Source organism: Aythya fuligula, chromosome 28, assembly GCF_009819795.1.
Source record: "Aythya fuligula isolate bAytFul2 chromosome 28, bAytFul2.pri, whole genome shotgun sequence".
Taxonomy (NCBI): Eukaryota; Metazoa; Chordata; class Aves; order Anseriformes; family Anatidae; genus Aythya; species Aythya fuligula.
The window spans coordinates 868,310-884,088 of record NC_045586.1 but is presented as its reverse complement, the minus strand read 5'-3'; the positions used below and the strand labels follow the sequence as shown (position 1 = coordinate 884,088).

Below are 15,779 nucleotides of genomic sequence, written 5' to 3'. Positions count from 1 at the left end.
TCAGCAATGAATACTAGTGGTAAGTGTGTCGATGCCAGTGTAATGGCTATAAACATCAGACTTGAGGGGAGAAAGACAAGTAGAGAAACCACACGGCATGTTGGGGGAATTCACAGGTACAAGGCAAGGCTTCCAAAAGTGGCCAGCATTTTTTCTGCCCAGCTCTTATGGGGCACTTTCTAGCTGTAGCTCTCAGTGCACTCCCCATGCCCCCATCTTCATTAACCATGTTTTATTGCTACAGAAAATGACACAGGCTGAGAGAGAGGGAGTCAAGATGGGGCCCTTGGCTGCTGACCCACACAGTTTGCTGGCACCTCCAGATGTCATACGGGTGAAGGCACCTTTAGAGATGCTTATAGAGGATGTGTGGTGGGGACTTTCTAATAGCTTGCCATTAGTTATGGCTGGATAGTGGTGGCTCTTGTCCACCATGCACGACCCTGCCAAAACACTGAGAGGCACCACAGCCAGGTGTTGTGACCTCTCCTCCCCACCAGACTTAGGGCAAGAGGTTTCAGCAGGGCAGAAACCCAAAAAACGCCACCTTTGCCATCCATTTTGCAATATAAAACTCATCCGGGCATGACGGTGAGACAGCCAAGCCACCCACACGATTTTCACTCTTCGTGCATTACAACCCGTGTGGGGCAGGGTGGCAATTAAAGCTGTGTAACACAAGGAAGACAATCTACTATATGACAAGTCAATCAAAGGAACCAGGCTGAATAAGCTTTTGAAGGTGGTGGATAATTAGGGGTGGGGCTGTTTTGTAAATACGTTGGTCATTTTTCCCCAGGGGTTATTGCATTTTCAGGAAGAGAGCTAGGAACCGTATAAAAGTTCTCAGATGGGAGAGCAGCTCATTCACTCAGCTCCACTCTCTCTTCACAGACTTCCCAGCCAAGGTAAGTTGTTGCTGCATGGCTAACATTGCATTCCTAGGAAAATCTGCTAAAATTAGATGAGATATGTTCTTACAGAGACAGCTTGGTCTGCAGGTGCTGGGATTATGGCCAGCCAAGTTCTGCCTCCCTGGCAGGGGCAATTTGCTCCATCAAAACTGGTCTCCAGACTGCTGATGCTAAGTAGCAGAAATATCAGATGTGAATGTATTTGGGTTGCTTCAGTGTTCATGATTTCTAGTATTTGAAGGACAAACTGGAAACAAAAGAGTAAAGAAGGGGATGTGGAATGAATGAGAGATGGCAGGCTGATTTTTCAGAAGAAACCTTCAGGTTCGGCCAGGGACTCTAATTGCTCTTATGAACCTGATTCCTTTACCTAACTGTTTTAGAATATGTAAATCTTCAGGAGCCGTAGGTATTTAGCTGTCATTATAGACATTTAGGAAATAACTGAGAAGGCAGATTTAACTTATGAGAGGAAGTAGCCTGAAGAGCCTATGGATCTTCTGAACTGCTGAAACATCAGCTCCAGGGGCTCGGTTCCCCTGAAGGTGGTCAGATGTGCCCACCAGATATTCCTCATGCTCTAGGAAGTCAGGCAGCAGTGAGCTGTGGGTGTGCAGGGAGCAGAGGGTGAGGAGGCCAGAAGGAGGGAGGAAGGCATAGGAGTTTCTTCATTTTGGGAAACCGGCTTTGAAAGTGTATTTTGCTGCTGCTCCAATACCAGCAGTCCCAGCTGAAAATTCATTGACTGTGCCTGGGAGCCCAGTTTTTCAGACCCTTGTGCCCCAGCATAGACTGACAGTGGGCAGTGCATTCGTTCCTCCCTTGCACAGCTTCTCCCAGGACATTTTGCACGAGTGCTCATGGGATGCATCAAGGGAGAGCAGGGAAAGGGAATGTGGAGCCAGGCAGAAATGGAGACTGGGGCCGTGGTGAGGGCATTTTTCTGGTGCCAATGATGTGGGAATGAAGCTCCAAGGTGGGAAAGCAGGGTGGGTGGGTGGGCAAACCCTGCCTAGCCCAAGCAATCTCGTAAACACACCGAGGAAATCTGAATGCAAAGCAGGGTGTGGAAAGCTTTGTGCATCTAACTACGAGGGTTTTCTCTTCCCCAGGCTCCCCGCACTGATCAAAAAATGTGCTCCCGTGGAGACAGAGGCTGCCACAGCAATGAGAGCTCCTCCTGCCACAGCGGCAGCTCTTCCTGCCATGGCTCCGAGGAGGTCGTCTGCCACGAAGTGAGCGCCGTGCAGGATGTGACACCAGTGGTGGTCCTGCAGCCCCAGGGCCCCGTGGTCACTGTGCCCGGGCAGGGTCCTGTGGCACCCGTCCCCTGCCAGCAGCAGCAGCAGCAGATCAAGCAGCCAGTGCAGTGGCCCCCGCAGCAACAAAAGTGAAGGGCCGAGGATGCAGCGACGGTCAGCCGGCTGCGGGGCTGCGCTCGCCCCTCGCCTCTGCAGGGTGCAGCCCTGAGCTTGGGCAGGTCCTGCCCCTTCCCTCCAGCGCAATGTGCCTCTCCTGCTCCTGCGACGTGGTGTTAGCACGTCCGAAATGTGATTTGCCCTCTTGCGAGCAAGTATTTGAATCCATTAATTTCCTGCTTCTGTCTCCAGTAGCAAAGATGTGATATATATTAAAACCTAAAGCTCACAAAATGTGCTGGTGTCCTGGTGTGTTTCCAACATTACTGCGTTTAGCATCATTTCCAAGCTCACCTTTATGAATGAGAGCTGCCTTTCACAGCCTGCAGACAGCTGCCCCCCTTCCCACGGCACCTCCCAGGCAGCAGTGATGTGCTACAGCTCCGGTCCCCAAACCTTCAGCACCTGCCAGGCAGATCCAGGCACTGGGTTGGGCAAAACTGTCTGGGGCTGGAGTTTAAGGTCACCCTTGGATCTGCGATGCCAGACCCTGAGGCTCAGACTCTTGGCACATTTTGAAAGAGCAAAACCTAAAAGCAAAGCCTTGGATTTGCAATGCTGAGTCCTCCATACATGGCTGCCAACCACAAAAGCAGACTCCTTCTAGGAAACCTAAAAGTCACTGATGACCATAAACAAAAGGGCATAAGGACAGGGAGGACCCCATTATACTTAATCATCCTTCTGATCTATTCTAGATATGGAACATGGGGTTAGGCAGATATTTTGTGCAAACTTTACCTTCTTTGAAAATGCCAGCAAGGGCCCATATTGCCTAGATGAAATATTTGTTAATGGAAGAAAAAAAAAAAAAAAGAAAAAGAAAAAGAATTTAAGTCAGACCATATGCTGCAGCATTGACTCCCATTGTGAACTCGAGACCTGTAACCACCACATACTGGGGAGGAGGGAGGAATAAAAATGCTGAGCTTTCCTAGCAGGTGGAGAAGAAGAAAAACATAAATAAAATAATATCAAATGGAGAAATGTCCATAAAAATCAGCAGCTGTGTTTCCATTTGCACTATCCGCAGCTTGCACCAGCACAGAGGCAGATTGCTGCCTAAACTCGTGCCTCTGTGGGATGAGAGCAGTATGGTGTGTAATGTGCTAGATATTTAATTAGCGAAGGGTTTGCACTGAGTCTTTGAAAGAAACGAGAAACTTATTATTAGCACTTGTTTTATTATAACTGTTAATTAAAATAATAAGGTGCATGGTTCCCATATGCAAGGGACACAATTGCAGATGGAAGGGTCAGAGACGTGCAGCCCTGTACTGGCAGGAATCATTGTGTGGTGCCACTGACTGTCCCCATCCACCAGCCACCAGGTACCTGTCTCCCCATGCCAAACCTACCCTATGGCACGCAGGACGTGGAAACCAAACCAGACAGGAGGTTCCGGGCTGGGCCTGAGCCTAACTGAAAGCCTTTGAGGGAAGGGGAGATAAAATCTCCTATCTTAGTTCTTTTATAGCTGTCCAAGTTCTCACCTACGTGCCTGGCTAAGCTGCAGTGTTGCAGGTTGTGTCATTCATTTAGGGATGAGTCCAAGGAACAGAGACAGCAAATCTCACCTTAGCTGGAGTTTTATTATCTCATCTCACTCGGCTGAGAAGAGGAGCCAGAAAGCAGATTGCATAAATTCAACAAGAAATTGTCCTCACCTCCCTCCTGCTGCGATGGCACCTGTGCCAAGAGCAACCTCCACAGGGGACATTTTCCGGATATGGCCTTGAGCCATCCAGCAGAAAAAGGGGGACAAGAAATGGGTTGCAACAAGCAAGTTAAACCAAGGCAAACATCAGAACTGGGAGAGGCGAGAAGGAGTGCCCCCGGACCACATTTCTCAGCATGAACCACAGCTATGGGATCCCACAGAGCTCATGGCTGCCTCCAGCTGCAAGCCCAGCCTACCACCTCCTACCAGGTTGAGTTCAAGCTGAAGAAGGATGCCCCCCAGGGGAGCACACCATTTCAGGCCCTGGGTACTCATGCTGGAAAGGTCACCTGGTGCTGGATACAAGGAAATCTCTTTCCACACCATTTTTTTCTCTACTACACTTAGAGATAAGCAGGGCTACCCAGGAGTAGAGGGCTTTCCTACAGTAAATTGGGACTTCTTTTTGTCCTTGTTTTATCTTTGTCTGTGGTATTATCTTCTAGATGACATGTTAGAAATTATATAAAAGCTTAGTCCAAAAACCTCTTTATTATCATTTTTAATAATTAAATGTGATTTATCAGTGAAAAAAAAAATAAAAAATGAAATAAATTTTTTTAAAAAATCAAGGAATATTCCTTATAAAGTATCTCTCACTTGAACTATTTAAAGTAAACAAATTGTTTGGATTTAGGCAGAGCCAAGTCAAGACGTAGCGGGTAAAAACAGAGCTACAATCTACAAATAAGTTTCCATAAATGATCCAGATCATCAGTTTAATCACGTACCTTACTGAACAACAGGGGTACGGTGTAAGAGGTAAAGCCAAGCTGAAGGGAAGGGGCTGAAAGAGGAGACCTTTACAGAGAAAGCAGTGATGAGGCACTGCAGGAGCATAGGGGCTCTGCTGTCCCCTGACCACAGCAGTTTTTATTTGCTGCCCTTGCTTCCTGGTAGCTGATTCACCTCTTTTATTTTACCATCTGGTCTCTTCAATATGACAATAGATTTACTGCCACATGTGACCAAAGGTTTCTAAAGGCATCACCTAGCTACAGCCTAAACAAAACATTGCAGCAAAGTATTTATAGGTTCATTCTGTACGTTGTGATACTGAGGCACAGACACAAATAGGCCAGTTTGAGGGATCCCGGTGAGTCAGGAGAGCATCACCCAAAATCAGTTGTGCCTGATGTCTAATCCCACAATGCCATCCCTGTGCTGACACATTCTTGCCTTTTATGTGAGAAGAAAATGTAATTGCTGGGTGAAATGGGCATGACCTGTATGGGGACATGGGAAGGAAACCTGGAGTTCACCTGTGATTCACATGAAAATCCAGACTCGAGAGCATGTACTTCTACCGCAGTTGGCTGGTTTGTTTGTTTTTTCTTGAGCTACAGCCCTGTCCAATGTGTATTTCCACAAGAACTGCAGAACTGAAAGCAGGGCAACAATACCAGGAGAGTGCTCTCCAGCTAACAGTTCATATATCATCTTCAACATTCCTTCAACATAACTAGATGATCTTCAAGGTCCCTTCCAACCCAAGACATTCTATGATTCTGTGATTGTATGATTCTATGATCATTGTGAAGTTTAAGAACTTCCACCTTATGCTGGAGGCAGGCACATGGCTCACCTGCTTACAACCTCAACTGGTAAAAATTTCCCACAAGTAAGCTAAAGACACATTTCATTTAAAATTTTAAGAGGTAAATAGGAATAAATTAAAGGACAAAGGAAAACAGGAACAGAGAGTAACTACACCTCTGGGAGCACGAGTGGGACTTAAGAGTGGTGGGTGCACCTCAACACATTGTGCCCTAGGCACTCCATACCACTGCCATCGGCACAGTATTGCAGAATTAGGCTAAGGCAGCATCTACAAGAGGAAAAAGAATCTTTGATAGGACATACCGTATAGACAGGTTGGAATTATCCATGAGGGACTTACGAGGGCTAATTCCGAATCTCTCATTAAAGTTTCCGGTTCCATTGAGCAATTCAGTTAGAATATTCCTGCCCTAAACATAATCCCCATGAGTTCCCATTAGTAATCAGTTTTCTTCACACACAGGTGTGATGACGTTTAGCTCTCAGTCCATGTGACATCCCGGCATAGCTTGAAGAATTAGTGTTTCTGAATTACAAACACCTCTTCCGCTTGATACTTGCTGTCCATGACCAGATCTATTAGTATCTTCAGTACTGGCGTCACTTCACGCAAAATACCTTCCAATCTCTTTCATAGGGAGGTGAAGGAATTAAAGCACTATTAATAACCTATGGGACAATTAAAATGCTAAAAGTACAGTGCATCAAAGGGAAAATGTCGGAAGCTGAATACAGTGGATAAAAATGGGCTGGGATATGTAATTAGGTTACACTTGCCAAGAGATGTCTCATGTCCCAGATAACCCTCTGGAACAGTATAAAAGCTCTCTCATCCTGGTTTCCTTCATTCGCTTCTCTGCTCCTATACACCTTCATTTCTGTTGCTGAAGGGGTGAGTTTAATTTTTCTGTTTCTCCTGAGTTTCTCTACAATACCATCTGCTTTCATAGAAGCTCTGGTAGAGTTGGAGTATGATACCTATTTCTTCCCCCTGGGCCTTGGATATGCCAGTGACCAAGTTCTTGTTACCTATGAATGAATATAAATGTTAAGTGGGATGTAGACTTCACAGGAAGAGGCACAAAACAAAACAAAACAAAACAACAGAAAGATTGGAAAATACCAAGAGAAGAGGAGAGTCAGAGAGCTTTATGGAAAGGAGAATTCTGAAGTTTTCAAAGAAAAGGCACTGGAGGCTCTGGGACAGCTTATGGGCAAGGGATAGTTTGAGTAATTTTTTGTCTGAGGAGAAAATGGCACCTGTAAAAGGTCATTTTTTTAGTGGGGGATGTAAATCCTTTCCCAATACCTAAGCAGCATTTAAATAATCTTCTTGTTCATGAAGAAGAAATTAGGAAGAAAATGGGAAGCTCCAGAGCAAATTAAGGCAAGCAGGTAGGAACTTGCACATTGGTGACTTCTGTATCAGTATGACGGTCTCTCTCTTTCTCTCTCCCTCTCTTTTTTCCCCACAGCTTTGCCGACTCCCCAGAAAGATGTGCTCCCGTGGATCCTGCCACAGCCGCGAGACCTCCTGCCACGGCTCCCGCTCCTCCTGCCATGACTCTGGGTCCTCCTGCCACTATACCTTCCAGAGGGAACCCGTCCCACAGTTCCCCTGTGTGACGCCATGCTGCCCCCCCGTGCAGCGCTACTGCCCCCCTGTGCAGACCTACTGCCCCCCTGTGCAGCGCTACTGCCCCCCTGTGCAGCCCTACTGCCCCCAGTACACCAAGAACATCTGCAAGCTGCCGCCAACATACCCCAAGTACTAGTAGCAGGATCCAGACACGGACTCGCCAACACCAGCTGCCTCCTCCCGCGGATTCTCTCGATGCCTAAAGCTCAAGTCACCATCTCTCCATTCCCATTTTTGGTTTATGTGAATCCTTAAATACCTCTTTTGTGATTTGAATTTTCTTCAAAATATAAATATGATCTGTTTCAATGTATTTAGCATGCAAGACCCATTCTTTGTTCTTCTCTAAAAGGCTGGGAATGATTTATTCTAGTAGTGGCTTATATATGATATTTCTGTGTCATCCTCCAAAGGTGTAGATAAGACAATAAAATTTCATTTCCAAATATAGAAAATGTTTATGCTTTTTTACTCACTACATTTTTACATGAGAATTATCTTTACCTCTGTCTTCTTAGTCACAGCTCCTTGTTCTTCTCTTCTCAATCACCACAAAATGCCCACATCCCAAAGTTTCAAAATGAATGAAAGCCAGTCTTTCCAGACACACTTCTGCAGCAGACAAATGCATTTATGTACAGCAAAGGGAGCTTGTCTGCACCCTGGTTAGCCTGGGACTGTCATTCTCACTTCCCTAGTTCGGCAGTGCCACATACTGTGTTTGTTACTCTGACTCAGAATTGCAAAGGTTTTGAGGTGTCTAATAAATGCAAATAGGCACCTAGAGGACTTCTCTAACCCTCCTCTTTCACTGAACTTCAAATTACTGTTTTCAGCAAATATTGCACACACTTTAAAATAAATGTGAAATCTCTGTCTACTTTTTACAACCTAAGACAATTCTTATCTCCCCAGTCACCAGCCCATCTAGCTGAGACATCTATTCTAGAACAGGATCGCTCACTTCCTTCTGCCAGTTCCTCTCCATCAGTTTCACAAAGAGCTCCACAATTAGCTTCAGCCTAAATGACTAACTTCTAGTAGCTACAATGGGGTGAAATTAATGCACCCTGCAAGACAGAGAACCAACACAAGGGTCTTCCCAAAGTATACTGCTTTATCAACCTTGTTGAACCATTCCTACATTCCTTAGAACTCACAGTGCTGTGCAGAAGGCTCCAGATGAGATTTTCTTAAACAAAGGCAAGCTTATTTTTTGCTGAATCATGGCTTGAAAAATAAAAAATAATTAAAAATAAACAATATATATAATAATTTTTAAAAAAATATATAAATCCAACCAGAACATGGAGGCATGCTGTCCCAGGATGTGTTTTCAGGTTCAGAATGAGTTAGCATCTCAACAACACTGACAAAGTAGCAAGATTTTTTTTATTTCTTTTTTCATTTGACATGAAAATACACTTCAAAAGGCATCTCTACAGGGATAGCTGCCAATTCATGAACTCAGTAAGCAACTTTTCAGACCCTCTTGTTCTACTTGCAACAGCACTGATCCACAGGGTGCTCCTGAGGGTTCCGGCAGCTCCCACCTGGATAAAAATCACAAGAAAATAACAAATACCCATTTCATCATTGTAAAGTCAAGTCCTAAGCTGCTGTAAGAGAATCCCAATAGTAAAAGGTGAAGCACTGCAATGAGTTAAAAACTACAAATCTGCTTAAGTAAGGCAGAAGCCTGAAGCAATTGGGGATCTGAAAACAGGGGGCTAGTAGGTGAGAATTTCCCAGCACTTTCTGGTCAATATTTTAAATCCTCTTCTTCTAGGAGGAAAGCAAACAGGATGGTATCATGGCACAAGGAAAAACAGCCAATGGTTTGTGAACTCACAAACAGAATGAAAAAATTGGAATTGGAAACATCCTTGTAACGTCATTTCCAGTGTTGAGGCGTTAGGTGCATTTGAGCTAGTCACCAGGACTTCCCCCTAAGTATGGTCCATGTGAGTTGTGGATGTTAATTACTGTCCCTTGTGTCATGAAAAACATATCAACAAAAATGTGAGTCTGCCACATGGACAAAGGGGCAGCATGCGGAGCAGGAGTCAACACTTTTGAATTGCACGTTGATGCAATACTGGTTGCCCAATGACAAATCACTCAATAACTTTAGGGTTAGGTTCTTTCTAATATGCAACTATGAAATTACCTTCAAAATCCCCTTATAAAGCAGATTAGGAAATCCATTGCCAAATAACATCTCAAGGGAAAACTACTAATTGTTTTTCCCGACTGTCAAATCGGAAGTGCTAAAAATTACACACAGAAGATAAATATGAACGTGACTACATGATTAATTGTCAGCATTGCCAAGAGATGCATAATTTCTTGGGCAAGCCTACTGCAAGTATATAAAAGTAGCCATCTCCTGCTCCTTCTTCATTCAGCTTCGCTTCTCAGTGCTCTTCCCTGCTCCGACAAAGGGTAAGTTGGACTACACTGAATTATCTGTTATGTGACATTAGGATACCACACAGGACATTTGGTTGACCGGTTCTGTGTTGAGACCTTGACTTTCTCTTAGATGTTTCTTGTTCTTAGTTTGTGACTGGGAGCCTTTGGGATCTAGCAAGGAACTAATTCCCAAACTACATAGAGACCGAGGGAGAGAAATTTCAGCTGAAGCACTGCTGAGAATCAGATGTAAACATCAACCTTCAAATGCCATCAGAATTACTTTGCTGATTTCTAAAATTTCCACCAGAACTGGACCACCATAGATTATACCCTAAAAGACATGGCATTATCAATTTCAGAATCATCATTACGTACATATGACAAAGGACAGGAAAAAAACTTCAAGAGAGCAATAGGGAAAACCCTAAATAGAGTGCAAGAGCTTGGAGTAGTGTTGCCGTACAAGTGTGACAGTATCTTTCTCTCTCTTTCTTCCCCACAGCTTTGCCGACTCCCCAGAAAGATGTGCTCCCGTGGATCCTGCCACAGCCGCGAGACCTCCTGCCACGGCTCCCGCTCCTCCTGCCATGACTCGGGACCCTCTTGCCATTCCACCTTCCAGAGGGAACCTGTGCCACAGTTCCCCTGTGTGACGCCCTGCTGCCCCCCCGTGCAGCGCTACTGCCCCCCCGTGCAGACCTACTGCCCCCCTGTGCAGCGCTACTGCCCTCCCGTGCAGCCCTACTGCCCCCAGTACACCAAGAACATCTGCAAGCTGCCGCCAACGTACCCCAAGTACTAGCACCAGGATCTGCTCACCCAACGCCAGCTGCCTCCTCCTGCACACCCTGGACACCAGGAACCCATCCTTATGTCTGTCCCAGGGCTTCTGTCCCTTGCCTCACCACTAACCCACTTGAACTCTGCTATGAAGAATCCAGCAAACAGTCCTTCTTTACAACCATGCAGGAGATGGCCCTTCCCGGTGTGCCGGACACAGCTACCACCAGGAAGCCTTTGATGATGCATGCTGCTCTATCAGGATCCTCTAAATGCAGAAGACAATAAAGCTTACAATTCATGAAACCCACATTCTCTTTCTGTTCCTTTGCTCACTTTCCAGGGCCTTAGAGGTCTTCTGGATTTTTCTCTCCAAGATTCTTCTCCTTGACATGGGCACCATTTTCCCTATCTAGCAGCAACTATTCCCAGGGACATCAGGGAATAAAAGAGGCTCATTGGTAGAGGAAAAAGCTCTTAGCTCACAAGTCTCCATGTGCATCTCGGGGTCTGAGCAGCACAAAGCTCCCTCTCTTGACACAGATCATTAGCTGCCCCACACACCTTTGTCCCATGCTCTGGAAAAAAACTACAGCAAACACCACTGACTGCAAACTCTGGCTTTGGGGCACAAGCAGAGCTGTTCCCTGAAAGGGCAGGAAGGAGTTCAAAGCTGTCCATCCCTTAGGCAGTCCATGCAGTGAGCTACTCCAATGCCAGCTGCCTCATCCTGCACGCCCTAGGCCATGCAGAGCCCATCCTTACGGCTGTCCTGGGGACTCTGCCCTGTGCCTCACTGCTACCCCACATGAACTCTACCCTGAAGCATCCTGCAAGCAGTCCTTCTATCCAACAATGCAGGAGATGGCCCTTCCAGGTGTGCCAGGCACAGTTACCAACGGGAAACCTTTCATGCCGCGCACTGCATTTTCCTGCTTCTTTAGCTGGGGAAACAATAAAACTTACAATTCATGAAACCCACATTCCCTTTGCATTTCTTTGCTCACTTTTCAGGGCCTTGGAGGTCTTCTGGATTTTTCTCTCCAATGTTCTTCTCCTTGACATGGGCACCATTGTCCCTGTCCAGCAGCAACTATTCCCAAGAATATCAGGGAACTAAAGAGACTCATTAGTGGAGGAAAAAGCTCTCCGCTTAAAAAATAAATCTAAGTACATCTCAGTGGCTGAGCACCACAAAGATCCTTCTCCTGACTCAGACCATCAGCTGTCCCACACACATTCCTACTCCCAGGCTCTGGAAAAAAAAATCAACAGCAAAGACCACTGCCTGCAACCTCTGACTTTGGGGCACAATCAGAGCCATTCCCTGGAAGGGCAGGAAGGAGTTCACAGCTGTCTGTCCCTTAGGCAGTCCATGCACCAAGCTACTCCAACTTCAGCCGCACAGATTTGCCACATCACTGACTTCATATATATTAATGCCTCGGAGAAAAAAGAGAAGCCATACACTTCTCTCCACTATGCCACTTCTACTGGTCACTGGCATATGCTTTGGAGTTGAGAAATGGCCTAGCATGTGAATGTTGACCTCACATAAGATCCAGGTTCACTACTGTGACACCAATGCAGTCCCTGTAATCCCTTACCATGGAGAAACCATCAGACAATCCCTGATGAATGCAATCGAGGCCTGCTTTGGCCTTTCCTCTTGTACTCCCCTCAAAGAAAGGCACGCCATTGATGGCAGCTCCACACAGTCATATTTCCCTTAGCGGGACCTGAATGTGAGAGCTCAGAAACATCAGTGAGAGGGTGTAAAACGAGGATGCCCCACACAGGAAAGTCTTTGGATGGAGGCGGAGAGAGCAATGGAGAACGCCAATGGGACGCTGCAGGATGAAGCCTGCAGGCCAGCCAGGAGAAGACTGAGAACAAAATGGACACCCGCAGAGAGCAAGCACCAGGGTCAGAACCTGGGCACTTGAAGCCTCCTGGAGTTTGGGATCCACACCAGAGTCAATGAATGTCCGTCAGCAATTCACACCATCCTTTCTTGCTGCAGAAAGTTCACTACAAGTCACTTCATTGCCTTTAGCCTAAGGTATTCCTTGGGCTGTGGAACACCCGGGTTCTGGAGAGATGGGAGAAGAGGTTCTGGGACCAGAGAGCCAGATAGTTGGATGACTCATGTTTTCCAAGGGGGATTAGCTGACACCTTCCTGGCTTTACACTTGAAAGGATGACTCAAGTGGGACTAAAATCCAGCCTTAATATCCATCATGTTTCCCCCGGGGACAGGATGAAAAATTTCTCAAAGTTAAGCTGAAAATCTCCCTTTCTCAGAATCATTGCCTTCCACTCTTCCCTGCTCATGAGCTCAGCTGATAAAAGTGTACGAAAAGGCTGTAATGAAAAAAAAAAAATAAGGATAGGAAACCTGAATGGCCACAGACCACGGATTTGTTCTCTGAACTTCAGCAACAAGGAAACTTTGCTACAGGTGGGGAGAAAGGTGAGAGGCCCTTTCCTCTGGCAAGTGCAGAGCCAGGTGAAGAATCACAAAGAGTTTCCTTTTAGCCATAGTACAGGGCCAAGGAAATCCCAGCAGACTGCCCAGCATCGAACCAGGCCATGCTAATCCCATTTCCTCTTGCCGTAAAACAACACCTCAATTAACGTCCTGAGCTGTCTCTTGCACACAACGGTGTGCCTGCTGCAGGAGTCAGCATTTCTGAGCAATAACGACATTTCTCCCCCTGATGCAACCCCGACTACCAATCAGCAACCCAGGGAATACTGATGAGCTTAGTGTCAGTCTCCAGGAAACGGGAAAGAGATCGCTTCCCCCGTCCTCCTAGGGAAATCTCTGGCATTGAAAGATGGGAGAGGACACTGTGCGTCAGTGAGGAAGCACTAAGAATAGGGTAGCGCCAGCACGTGCCACACTGAGCGCGTGAAGAACCCCACCGCCCTTGTGCAGTGGTGTCTCATACCCGATGTGACCTTGGGGAGCTGTATAAAAGGCGGCTCAGCCCAGGGCTCCTCACTCGCTCACCGTCACATACAGACACCGCTCCCTGCAGCTCCAGAGGTAAGAACATTTTCTCCTCATCCTCTTTCTCTTTCTGCTGCTGCTTCTGCTAGAGGAGAAGCTGGCACTGGGGGCCATGGTGTCTACCTGGGAGTGGGCACAAAGCTTCGTGTCATATCATCACACTCGATTACTGCTCCAGGAGAAGCTGGTGTGGGGTTGGGGATGGTGGGGCAGGAGAGGGGGCAGTGAGACAATGGCAAGGGAGCTCCCTGCAGGTGGCCCTGCACCCTGGGATGGGAAATCGTCTTCAGGACATGCTCGGAACACTAATTGCATTGGCGCAGTGGGACTAAGCTCCATGCAGAAAGGGCTGGAGCAAGACACAAGGGTAAGGCAGTCCTTAGGGCACATTCGGGTTGGGCTGAGAAGACACAGGAAAGAAAGAGGGCAAAGAGGAGAGATGGGGAAAAGGTATAATGAAAGAAAGGCGGGGACGAGGCTACGTGAGAAGTGCACCTGGGTCTCCTCTAACCAGGATGATCTCTTCCTCCTGACAGCTTTACCGACTCCCCGGAAAAATGTGCTCCCGTGGATCCTGCCACAGCCGCGAGACCTCCTGCCATAGCTCAGGGTCCTCCTGCCACGGCTCCCGCTCCTCCTGCCATGACTCGGGACCCTCTTGCCATTCCACCTTCCAGAGGGAACCTGTGCCACAGTTCCCCTGTGTGACGCCCTGCTGCCCCCCCGTGCAGCGCTACTGCCCCCCCGTGCAGACCTACTGCCCCCCTGTGCAGCGCTACTGCCCTCCCGTGCAGCCCTACTGCCCCCAGTACACCAAGAACATCTGCAAGCTGCCGCCAACGTACCCCAAGTACTAGCACCAGGATCTGCTCACCCAACACCAGCTGCTTTCTCCTCCGCACTCTGGCCATGCAGCACCCATCCTTATGGCTGTCCCGGGGATTCAGCCCCGTGCTTCACCGCTACCCCACGTGAACTCTGCCCGGAAGCATCCTGCAAGCAGTCCTTCTTTACAACCATGCAGGAGATGGCCCTTCCCGGTGTGCCGGACACAGTTCACAGTTACCACCAGGAAACCTTGAAGCTGCCTGTTCCTTTTTTATTGGCTCCTCTGGATGGGGAAAACAATAAAGCTTACAATTCATGAAACCCACATTCTCTTTCTGTTCCTTTGCTCACTTTCCAGGGCCTTAGAGGTCTTCTGGATTTTTCTCTCCAAGATTCTTCTCCTTGACATGGGCACCATTTTCCCTATCTAGCAGCAACTATTCCCAGGGACATCAGGGAATAAAAGAGGCTCATTGGTAGAGGAAAAAGCTCTTAGCTCACAAGTCTCCATGTGCATCTCGGGGTCTGAGCAGCACAAAGCTCCCTCTCTTGACACAGATCATTAGCTGCCCCACACACCTTTGTCCCATGCTCTGGAAAAAAACTACAGCAAACACCACTGACTGCAAACTCTGGCTTTGGGGCACAAGCAGAGCTGTTCCCTGAAAGGGCAGGAAGGAGTTCAAAGCTGTCCATCCCTTAGGCAGTCCATGCAGTGAGCTACTCCAATGCCAGCTGCCTCATCCTGCACGCCCTAGGCCATGCAGAGCCCATCCTTACGGCTGTCCTGGGGACTCTGCCCCGTGCCTCACTGCTACCCCACATGAACTCTACCCTGAAGCATCCTGCAAGCAGTCCTTCTATCCAACAATGCAGGAGATGGCCCTTCCAGGTGTGCCAGGCACAGTTACCAACGGGAAACCTTTCATGCCGCGCACTGCATTTTCCTGCTTCTTTAGCTGGGGAAACAATAAAACTTACAGTTCATGAAACCCACATTCCCTTTGCATTTCTTTGCTCACTTTTCAGGGCCTTGGAGGTCTTCTGGATTTTTCTCTCCAATGTTCTTCTCCTTGACATGGGCACCATTGTCCCTGTCCAGCAGCAACTATTCCCAAGAATATCAGGGAACTAAAGAGACTCATTAGTGGAGGAAAAAGCTCTCCGCTTAAAAAATAAATCTAAGTACATCTCAGTGGCTGAGCACCACAAAGATCCTTCTCCTGACTCAGACCATCAGCTGTCCCACACACATTCCTACTCCCAGGCTCTGGAAAAAAAAATCAACAGCAAAGACCACTGCCTGCAACCTCTGACTTTGGGGCACAATCAGAGCCATTCCCTGGAAGGGCAGGAAGGAGTTCACAGCTGTCTGTCCCTTAGGCAGTCCATGCACCAAGCTACTCCAACTTCAGCCGCACAGATTTGCCACATCACTGACTTCATATATATTAATGCCTCGGAGAAAAAAGAGAAGCCATACACT

The 15,779-nt window shown here is 47.3% G+C and overlaps 3 protein-coding genes across 3 annotated transcripts; all 3 read left to right on the top strand.

The window, feature by feature from the left end:
* The first annotated feature begins 7,108 nt into the window (after positions 1-7,108).
* On the top strand, positions 7,109-7,387 carry LOC116499599 (putative small proline-rich protein 5). Its single transcript, XM_032204351.1, has one exon. It carries the CDS (start codon positions 7,109-7,111, stop codon positions 7,385-7,387), a length of 279 nt encoding a protein of 92 aa, XP_032060242.1.
* Positions 7,388-10,192: 2,805 nt separating this feature from the next.
* LOC116499501 (putative small proline-rich protein 5) lies at positions 10,193-10,471 on the top strand. Its single transcript, XM_032204253.1, has one exon. The coding sequence runs from the start codon at positions 10,193-10,195 to the stop codon at positions 10,469-10,471; it is 279 nt and encodes a 92-aa protein (XP_032060144.1).
* A 3,551-nt stretch (positions 10,472-14,022) lies between these two features.
* On the top strand, positions 14,023-14,322 carry LOC116499502 (putative small proline-rich protein 5). Its single transcript, XM_032204254.1, has one exon. It carries the CDS (start codon positions 14,023-14,025, stop codon positions 14,320-14,322), a length of 300 nt encoding a protein of 99 aa, XP_032060145.1.
* Positions 14,323-15,779: the final 1,457 nt, after the last annotated feature.